Here is an 11,292-nt window from a genome sequence, read left to right on the forward strand (position 1 = left end):
CAAGATAACCACGATGGTATGATCACTTACCTAGAGCCAGACATCCTGGAATGTAAAGTCAAGTGGGCCTGGGAAAGCATCACTATGAACAAACCTAGTGGAGGTGATGGAATTCCAGTTGAGCCGTTTCAAATCCTAAAAGATGATGCTGTGAAAGTGCTGCACTCAATATGCCAGTAAATTTGGAAAACTCAGCAGTGGCCACAGGACTGGAAAAGGTCAGTTTTCATTCCAGTCCCAAAGAAAGGCAATGCCAAAGAATGCTCAAACTATCGCACAATTGCACTCATCTCACACACTAGTAAAGTAATGCTCAAAATTCTCCAAGACAGGCTTCAGCAGTACATGAACCGTGAACTTTCAGATGTTCAAGATGGTTTTAGAAAAGGCAGAGGAACCAGAGATCAAATTGCCAACATCTGCTGGATCATCGAAAAAGCAAGAGAGTTCCAGAAAAACATCTATTTCTGCTTTATTGATTATGCCAAAGCCTTTGATTGTGTGACCACAACAAACTCTGGAAAATTCTGAAAGAGATGGGAATACCAGACCACCTGACCTGCCTCTTGAGAAATCTGTATGCAGGTCAGGAAGCAACAGTTAGAACTGGACATGGAACAACAGACTGTTTCCAAATAGGCAAAGGAGTACGTCAAGGCTGTATATTGTCACCCTGCTTATTTAACTTATATGCAGAGTACATCATGAGAAATGCTGGGCTGGATGAAACACAAACTGGAATTAAGATTGCCGGGAGAAATATCAATAACCTCAGATATGCAGATGACACCACCCTTATGGCAGAAAGTGAAGAGGAACTAAAAAGCTTCTTGATAAAAGTGAAAGAGGAGAGTGAAAAAGTTGGCTTAAAACTCAGCATTCAGAAAAGGAAGATCATGGCATCTGGTCCCATCACTTCATGGCAAATAGATGGGGAAGCAGTGGAAACAGTGAGAGACTTTATATTTTTGAGCTCCAAAATGACTGCGGATAGTGACTACGGCCATGAAATTAAAAGACTCTTGCTCCTTGGAAGAAAAGTTATGACCAACCTAGACAGCATATTAAAAAGCAAAGACATTACTTTGCTAACAAAGGTCCATCAAGGCTATGGTTTTTCCAGCAATCATGTATGGATGTGAGAGTTGGACTATAAAGAAAGCGGAGCACTGAAGAGTTGATGCTTTTAACTGTGGTGTGGGAGAAGACTCTTGAGAATCCCTTGGAAAGCAAGGAGATCCAAGCAGTCCATCCTAAAGGAAATCAGTCCTGAATATTCATTGGAAGGACTGATGAAGCTGAAACTCCAATACTTTGGCCACCTGTTGCAAAGAACTAACTCACTGGAAAAGACCCTGATGTGGGGAATGATTGCAGGCAGGAGTAGAAGGGGACAACAGTGGATGAGATGGTTGGATGGCATCACTGACTCAACAGGCATGAGTTTGAGTAAGCTCAGGGAATTGTTGATAGACAGGGAAGCCTGGCGTGCTGCAGTCCATGGGGTTGCAGAGTCGGACACGACTGAGACACTGAATTGAACTGAACTGAAATAGAGAACTTGAAATGACTATGAGTAAAAAGAAGAAACATTAAAAATTATTAATGGTATCTCATAGATCATTGGTGGGGATATAAAATAAAATAATACAGCCATTTTAGAAAAATAGTTTGTCAATTTCTTATAAAACTTAACATGTAGCTACTATATGACCCAAGAATTGCACTCAAGCATTTTTTATTAATTAATTTTATTTTTATTTTTGGCTGTGCTGGATCTTCATTACTGCAGGTAGGCTTTCTCTAGTTGGGGTGAGCAGGAGCTTTCTAATTGTCATGTGCAGACTTCTCCTTGCAGTGGCTTCTTTTGTTTTGGAGCATAGGCTTTAGGCTTGTGGGCTTCAGGATTTGCAGGTTGTGAGCTCTAGAGCATGGGCTCAGTAGTTGTGGCACATGGGCTTAGTTGCTCCACAGCATATGGAATCTTCCTAGACCAGGGGTTGAACCCGTGTTCCCTGCACTGACAGGCAGATTCTTCTCCACTGTACCACAGGGAAGTCTCCACTCTTAAGCATTTTATCCCAGAGACATAAAAACATATTCACAGCAAAATCTATACAACAATGTTGTTGTTTTAGTTGCTAAGTTGTGTCTGACTCTTTTGCGATCCCATGGATTATAGCCCTCCAGGCTCCTCTGTACATGGGATTTTCCAGGCAAGAATACTGTAGTGGGATGCCATTTCCTTCTCCAAGGGATCTTCTCAACCCAGGGATTGAAGCCTTATCTCTTGCACTGCAGGCAGATTCTTTACCACTGAGCCACCTGGGAAGCCCACAAGAATCTTTAGAGCAGCTTTATTTATAATTGCCAAATAATAGAAACAACCCAAATCACCCTTAGTAGGTAAATAGTTAAAATCCAGTACATCTATACAATGGGATATTATTCACCAATTATTTTTATTCAGTAATTCTTAAAATAATATAGTGATACACTCAACAATTTGGATTGATCTTAAGGGCATTTTTTTCTTTCTTTTAAAAAAATATTTATTTTTGGCGGTGCTGGGTCTTCACTGCTGTGCACAATCTTTCTCTAGTTGCAACTGGCAGGAGCTACTCTTCACTGCAGTGCATGGGTTTCTCACTGCAATGGCTTCTCTTGTTGTGGAGCATGGGCTCTAGAGAATTCAGGCTTCAGTACTTATAGCTCATGGGCTCAGTAGCGGTGGAGCACAGGCTTAGTTGCTCCACAACATGTGGGATCTTCCCAGACCAGGGATGAAACCCGTGTCCCTTGCACTGGCAGGTGGATTCTTAACCACTGAACCACCAGGGAAGTAGTTTTATTTTAAACTTCCAGATTTTATTTTAAATTTCCCAATCAAAAGGAAACTTACACACCTAAATAAAAAACAAGATTACAAATCAAGATAGTCTGCAGGCCACCAGATTGTGATCTCTGTCACAGAGGCTTCTATAAAACTGTGGTAAGAAGGCTTCCGTGATGGCTCAGTTGGTAAAGAGTCTGCCTGCAATGTGCGAGACCTGGGTTAAGGGGTTAAGGAGTTAAGAATTTAAAGGACTTCCCTGGAGATCCACCCCTTCATGGATCATAGCCTTGTCATGGCAAAGGGGCTTGCATAACTCAGTGAAGTCATGAGCCATGCCACGTAGGGCCACCCAAGACGAGCGGGTTTTGGTGAAGACTTCTGACAAAACGTGGTCCACTGGAGGAGGGAATAGCAAACCACTCCAGTATTCTTGCCATGAGAACCCCATGAACAGTATGAAAAGGCAAAAGATATGACACCAGACAATGAGCCACCACCCCCAGGTCAGAAGGTGTCCAATGTGCTACCGGGGAAAAACTGAGGGCAATTTCTAACAGCTCTGGAAAGAATGAAGTAACTGGGCCAAAGCAGAAATGATGCTCAGTTGTGGATGTATCTGGTGGTGAAAGTAAATCTGATGCTGTGAAGAACAATATTGCATAGGAACCTGGAATGTTAAGTCCATGAATCAAGGTAAATTGGACATAATCAAGTAGGAGATGGCAAGAGTGAACATCAACATCTTAAGAATCAGTGAACTAAAATGGGAATGAGTGAATTTAAACCAGGTGACCATTATAGTTACTACTGCAGGCAAGAATCCCTTAGAGAAATGGAGCAGCCCTCATAGTCAATGAAAGAGTCCAAAATGCAGTACTTGGACGCAAATGTAAAAATGATAGAATGATCTTAGTTCATTTCCAAGGCAAATCATTCATCATCACAGTAATCCAAGTCTACACCCCAACCACTGATGCCAAAGAAGTTGAAGTTGACTGGTTCTCTGAAGATCTACAAGACTTTCTAGAACTAACACCAAAAAAAATTGCCCTCTCAATCATAGGGGACTGGAATGCAAAAGTAGAAAGTCAAGAGATACCTGGCAAGTTTGACCTGAAGAACTATGGACAGATGTTCATAACATTTGTAAAGGAGGCAGTGACCAAAACCATTCCAAAGGAAAAAAAAATGCAAGAAGACAATGTCTGAGGAGGCTTTACAAATAGCTGAGGAAAGAAGAAGCAAAAAGCAGAGGAGAAAGGGAAAGATACACCCAACTGAATGGAGTGTTCCAGAGAACAGCAAGGAGAGATAAGAAGGCCTCCTTAAATGAACAATGCAAACAAGTAAAGGAAAACAATAGAATGGGAAAAACTAGAGGTCTCTTCAAGAAAATTGGAGGTATCAAGAGAATATTTCATGCAAGGATGGGCACAATAAACGGCAGAAATGGTAGGAACCTAACAGAGGCAGAAGAGATTAAGAAGAGGTGGCAAGAATACACAGAAGAACTATACAAAAAAAGGTCTTAATGACTGGGATAACCACAATGGTGTGATCTCTTACTTAGAGCCAGACATCCTGAAGTGTGAAGTGGGCCTTAGGAAGCATTACTACAAACAAAGATAGTGGAGGGGATGGAATTCCAGTTGAGCTATTTCAAATCCTAAAAGATGATGCTGTGAAAGTGCTGCACTCAATATGCCAGCAAATTTGGAAAACTCAGCAGTGGCCACAGGACTGGAAAAGGTCAGTTTTCCTTCCAATCCCAAAGAAGGGCAGTGTCAAAGATTGTTGAAACTATTGAAAAACTGCACTAATTTTGCATACTAGTAGGTTATCCTTAAAATCCTTCAAGCTAGGCTTTAGCAGTACATGAACTGAGAACTCCCAGATGTACAAGTTGGGTTTAGAAAAGGCAGAGGAATCAAAGATCAAATTGCCAACATTTGCTGAATCACAGAGAAAGCAAGACAATTCCAGAAAAATATCTGCTTCATTGACTATGTGAAAGCCTCTGACTATGTGGAAAATTCTTCAAGAGATGGGAATATCAGACCACCTCACTTGTCTCCTGAGAAACCTGTATACAGGTCAAGAAGCAACAGTTAGAACTGGACATGAACTACAGACTGGTTCAAAATCAGGAAAGGAATACAACAAGGCTGTATATTGTCATCTTGTTTATTTAACTTATATGCAGATTACATCACATGTAATGGTGGGCTGGATTAATCACAAGCTGGAATCAAGATTGCTGGGAGAAGTATCAATAACCTCAGATACACAGATGATACCACTCTAATGGCAGAAAATGAAGAGGAACTAAAAAGTTTCTTGATGAGGGTGAAAGAGGAGAGTGAAAAAGCTGACTTAAAACTCAACATCCAAAAAAAGATCATGGCATCCGGTCCCATCACTTCATGGCAAATAGAAGGGGAAAAAGTGGAAGCAGTGACAGATTTCCTTTTCTTGGGCTCCAAAATCACTGCAGAGGGTGACTGTAGCCACAAAATTAAAGACACTTGCTCCTTTAAAGGAAAGCTTTACAAACCTAAACAGTGTATTAAAAAGCAGAGACATCACTTTACTGACAAAGGTTCCTATAGTCAAAGTCATGGTTTTTCTAGTAGTCATGTACAGATGTGATAGTTGGATCATAAAGAATGCTGAGTGCTGAAGAACTGATGCTTTCTAATTGTGGTGCTAGAGAAGACTCTTGAGAGTCCCTTGGACTGCAAGGAGATCAAACCAGTCAATCCTAAAGGAAATCAACCCTGCATATTCACTGAAGGACTGATGCTGAAGCTGAAGTTCCAATACTTTGGCCATCTGATGTGAAGAGTTGACTCACTGGAAGAGACTTTGATGCTGAGAAAGATTGAAAGTAAAAAGAGAAGAGGATGGTAGAGGATGAGATGGTTAGATAGCATCATCAACTAAATGGATATGAATCTGAGCAAATTCCAGGAGATAGTGAAGGCCAGGGAAGCCTGGCATGCTGCAGTCCATGGGGTCACAGAGTTGGACATAACTTAGCAATTCAACAACAACTGGTGGTCCAGTGATTAAGAGTCCACCTGTCAAAGCAGGTGACTCAGGTTTGATCTCTGGATCAGGAAGATTCCACTTAGTTGCTGTGGAGCAACTAATCCTGTTCGCCACAACTACTGAGCCCACATGCTTCAACTACTGAAGCCTGTGCACCTAGATCTGGTGCTCTGCAACAAGAGAAGCCATTGAGATGAGAATCTTATGAATCGCAAAGTTTAAACTTTACCTTAAAATCAGTGGGAAGTCACCAAAGGAATTTAAACAGTAAATACATAATAATTGTTACAGTTTTTGTAATATCATTCTAGCCACAGACAATATTGAAGGTAGGAGTATCAGTTTAGAAGCTACTGTGAAAGTCTAGGCCAAAGACAGCAGTGTCTCCTTCACCTAGTAAGAAATGGATTTGAGAGATTTTTTAGAAGAATTGACTTAGCATTCAATGATGTACTGAACGAAGGAGGTGAGGGAGAAGGTAGAGTCAAGGGTGACTCTTGGGATTTTGCCTCAAATAGCTGGGGAAGGATCACTGGAGAAAAAGTAGGTTTACAGAGGGAAACAAATCTGACAGCCTGTTAAAAGTCGGATATCTGCACGTTTTTAGAGGCATTGCTAAGTCACTTCAATCGTGTCCAACTCTGTGTGACCCCACAGACAGCAGCCCAGCAGGCTCTGCTGTCCCTGGGATTCTCCAGGCAAGAACACTGGAGTGGGTTACCGTTTCCTTCTCCAATGCATGAAAGTGAAAAGTGAAAGTGAGGTCACCCAGTCGTGTCTGACTCTTTGCTACCTCATGGACTGAAGCCTACCAGGTTCCTCTGTCCATGGGATTTTCCAGGCAAGAGTACTGGAGTGGGTTGCCATTGCCTTCTCCTTAGAGGTGTTAGAAACAGATAAATTCCTTATCCTTTCACCCAGTAACTCCATTTCTGGTATTACACCATATAAAAATTAACCAAAAGGAATAAAAATTGTCTGAAGATACTCAGTTATGCCATTTACAAAGTAAAAAACTGATAAAAGTGCAAAGTTGGTGGCATGGTTAAACAATTGGCATATTAACCCTATGTATCTTTAGTACAAAATACTCTCATGTGGATCTGATGACGCAAGGAAACATGCATATGGAATAACCTTTAAAGGAGCTTCAAATGACACATACACAAAATGACCACAAATGCAGACACGTGCAATAACAGAGACTGAAATGGAAAATTTGCAGAGGTATAAACTACTAAGTGTACTGCTTGTCAGTTTATCTTGTGAAAGATAATGGTGAGATATGCTATATATGTGCTAGCACATCAACAAATCAACCAAATCTTGTCAGTATTCTCAGGATTCAAAAAATGTCCTTTTAATTCCTACCTGGTAAACGATGGAAGTCAGAGATGCATTTATCACGACCACACCATCTTTCAGAGCTTTTACAACATGGTAAGATCCATTCACAGTAGTTAGCTGCTCTTCAAAGTACTCCCTCAGGAACTGGTACATAATCTTGAGATTCTGAAAATCAGCCCAGAAGTAGCACAAATATGAAGAGATGTGTTTTTTTTTTTTTTTTCCCTAATGCTATTTTAAACTCAAAGCATCAAAAAAAAAAAAAAAAAAAAAGTGTGACTATGCATTCTGGGGCTTAAAGAAGTAAAAATAAAAATCTTTGCTCACCCTCATCAAATTCTAAGTTGGAAAGATGTCATTTTAAAATAGTACTAGTTTTTGAAAGATCCATTAATGATAAGCAATTAGAAATAGTAAGCATCAAAGCTTATGTCAATTTTAGTGTGATTTGTGCCATTCCAGAAATTGACAGTTGGGGGTAGGGTGGGGAATGGATGCTGGAGAATGACTACAACATTTTACATCTAATGATCACACTATAAAACTCTGGTAACTTCTCTGAAATGAAGTTTTAGAATGAGGATCCCATCCAAAGTGTTACCCTTGGTGCCAACCTCATCTCTTTCCTATAAATCTAACCAAGTTGTATCTTTTACTTCTGATTTAGTATTCCTCAAGGATAGAACTACTTAATAATAATAATGATAAAGTAGTAACTTGCATTTTCTGAAGGCAAAATCTGGAAGCAAAAAAAAAAGTCTTCCTAGCAAAAAGACTGCCCACTGAAGGAGTTACCCTTAAGGGGGCTAGAAAAATTCAAAAGATAGACTCACGTCTGAAATATAGACCTTTGTGCTGCTTTCATCAAATACTTCTACTGTAATAACATAGACCTGTCCCACCTCTAGACTCCATCGGTCTCCAGGTTGGACTGTGAAACCTGTACACAAATCAATAAATAAAAATATCAGAAGAGGCCATTTTTCTATAATGAATTTTATAAATACAAACTTTAAAAAGCCATTTAAAGAGCAAAAATCACTAATAGATGGAGATGGTTTCCAAAGTAGATCCTTTAGTTCCCTCTATAAAACTGTATAATAATTTGGGGTTCCAAAGATTCTAGTTTAACTTAGTTCATCTTAGGTATAAAAGAAGCATTCTCACTTACATCTGTATACAAATACCATCCACCCCAAACCCACAATTTTGCTCATTTCTGATATGTCAGGCAAGACTTCAGCTGCTTTCACAGGAAAAAATTGCTTCATGTGGCTTAAGGACATAGGTTTCTTCTTTCTTTGTATGAAGTCTCTTTTCCTAGTCCAACCTTGTATTACATGGAGTTTCATACCTTTTCACAGTCTATTTCAAGATGCTTTACTCTTGCAAATAGCATTTAACTAGAACAATGTGAGAAAACATGTCAAAGTAAGGTTGAATTTGAAATTAGTTAAGTCTCAAAATGAAGCACTCTAGTCTTTAATGCACTCATTTCAGTGGCATACTTTAAGTTATTTGGCTTTATGAAAATCATTATCTAAAAATACCTAAAAATCCAGGCTCTACAACATATATGGTGCAATTTGGGAGTCCAGACACAGATCGCATATGGACATCTTAATTTTGGTTTAAGGAAATTTTATGAGCTAGATTTGGGTGAAAAGAAAAATATAAGCTACCAAAATAAATAAATAAATAAGCCCACAAACAAACGCAAGTGAAAATTCTATCTTTCATTATCTCTTGGAAAGCAAAACTTAAATGCATACATTCTGAGAAAAATATGAGGGTTCAGTAATCACAGGTATCAGGTATTCTTGAATTTCAAATATCAGGAAGATGAAACGAGAGAAAAAAAGATCATGCTCCACATTTTTAATATTCATTTAGCTGCAGAATCCTTTTCCCCTGTAAAAGTGTTTCATAGAAGCCCATTAGGGAAAGGAGGACAAAGTGGAATTGCTCTGGCTGAAGAAATGGACAGTGGTGGATGGAGAGGGAGTGGCATGACTTGTCATCCAGCCCAGTAACTTGCCTCGGGCTCCACAGACAGTTTTAAAAATCACTAATTGATTTTCTATTATCTGTGGCAATTCTTTAATATCAAAATCTTTTCTCTCCCACCAAAGATACTTCTTTGTCATACATCACACGACACATTATTTATTCTGCTAGCCTATACGCAATCTGGGGCTTCTCAGGTGGTGCTAGTGGTAAAGAACCCTCCTGCCAATGCAGGAGAGGAGATCTAAGGTATGCAGGTTCCATCTCTGGATCGGGAAGATCACTTGGAGGGAGGCATGGCAACCCACTCCAGTATTCTTGCCTAGAGAATCCCATGGATAGAGGAGCCTGGTGGGCTCTTGTCCACAGGGTCACAAAGAGTCAGACACTACTGAAGCAACTTAGCATGCCTACACGATCTAATTAGTAATGTAATTCCTTCTCAGAAATATACTGTGTCCAAAAGCTAAGAAGAAATTATTTCTGCTCTGAGAAACGTATTACTGAAATGATTGGACAGAAAACTCTTATTATTTCTAAGTGCACTAATTTAGAAGTGCTGTTAATTCAGTCATGCACTAGGCTATAATTAGGTACTACAGTATCTATAGTGACAATGAAAGCAAAATATTTAATCTATTTCAGGGATCAAACTTTTAAAGCTGCCCAAGTACTTCAAAAGAACTATTAATATACATACAATTGATATGCTAATTAAAATTACTTTTTTAGTGAATGTCAAAGTTGCTCAGTGGTGTCAACTCTTGGCAACCCCATGGACTATACAGTCCATGGAATTCTCCAGGCCAGAATACTGGAGTGGGTAGCCTTTCCCTTCTCCAGGGGATCTTCCCAACCCAGGGATCGACCCAGGTATCCCACATTGCAGGAGGATTCTTTACCAGCTGAGCCACAAGTAAAAACCATTTGGTTTTACTATTCATTAAAGCAAATCTTTTAAACACTGTGTCAGTCTAAGTTTGCTTTTAGTATGTACTACATTCATAAACTATAAGAGCTAAAAGGAAATTCCCTCGTAGCTCACTTGGTAAAGAATCCACTGCAGGGCAGGAGTCTACCTGCAACGCAGGAGACCTGGGCTAGATTCCTGGGTTGGGAAGATCCCCTGGAGAAGGAAATGGCAACCCACTCCAGTATTCTTGCCTGGGAAATTCCATGAACAGAGGAGCCTGGTGGGCCACAGTCCACAGGGTCACAAAAGAGTTGGACACAACTGAGTGACTGAACACGCGTGCAGAAGGAAATTCAGGAGTATATCATTCCTTTCATTTTACAGATGAGGGCACAGATCTCAATAGGTCTCTAAACCAGTTCATCCCTCCATAATCAGAATAAGACATCTACCTTTTATCTAATCCTTCCCTGTTTGGAATTTCATTTTATCTTGCTCCTCCAAAATCTTACTTCTCAGAAATCTAGCTCCATCAACTGACCTTCTTTTCATCCATATCTCTGCCATCTCTCTGTTTAACTTATAGACATATTCAAGTTTCTCTTAACTTAAAAAAATTTTGTCTTCTTCAAACTTCTGCTTTGTTTTCCTCCTTCTTTTTAAAGCCAAGCTGTTTTATTGTAAAAGTGATCCAAGACTTCCTTTATTTCTGCTGATTTCACCTGAAGAACATTCTCATTGCAAATTCCTCACTTGGTTACCATGAAATTTTTCTCTCCTGATTTTCCTACTATTTCCTACTCTCCTAATTTCCTATTAAACATTCTTTCTGGGCATCCTTCAAGTTCCTCCTCTTCCAAATGAACCTTAGAAGCTGGCAGTCCACAGTTATGTCTTTGGTCTTCTCCTCTCACTCTGTATATTCTCCCTTTCTCTACAACAGCTTCAGCTATCACCTGGCTATAAATTAATAACTCTGAAAGAATTTTCTTCATCCTGAATCTTTCTCCTCCAGATGCATAATAAAAATTTCTGCTTGGATGTCTACCGCACAGGTACTTCAAGTTGACATGTGAAGGACTAAACTAGTTTTCCTTTCTCTTAAACATGCGCCTTCTTTTATATCACCCATCTCTAT

The 11,292-nt window shown here is 39.7% G+C and overlaps 1 protein-coding gene across 1 annotated transcript in view; it reads right to left on the minus strand.

Moving 5' to 3' along the window:
- The window catches only part of NUP210L (nucleoporin 210 like), an 89,676-nt gene that overhangs the window by 63,472 nt on the left and 14,912 nt on the right, over positions 1-11,292 (minus strand). The window contains 3 exon segments of the mRNA XM_013977080.2: positions 7,259-7,399; positions 8,068-8,174; positions 8,785-8,853. Coding sequence (XP_013832534.2) covers positions 7,259-7,399; positions 8,068-8,174; positions 8,785-8,853 — 317 coding nt within the window.

Source organism: Capra hircus, chromosome 3, assembly GCF_001704415.2.
Source record: "Capra hircus breed San Clemente chromosome 3, ASM170441v1, whole genome shotgun sequence".
Taxonomy (NCBI): Eukaryota; Metazoa; Chordata; class Mammalia; order Artiodactyla; family Bovidae; genus Capra; species Capra hircus.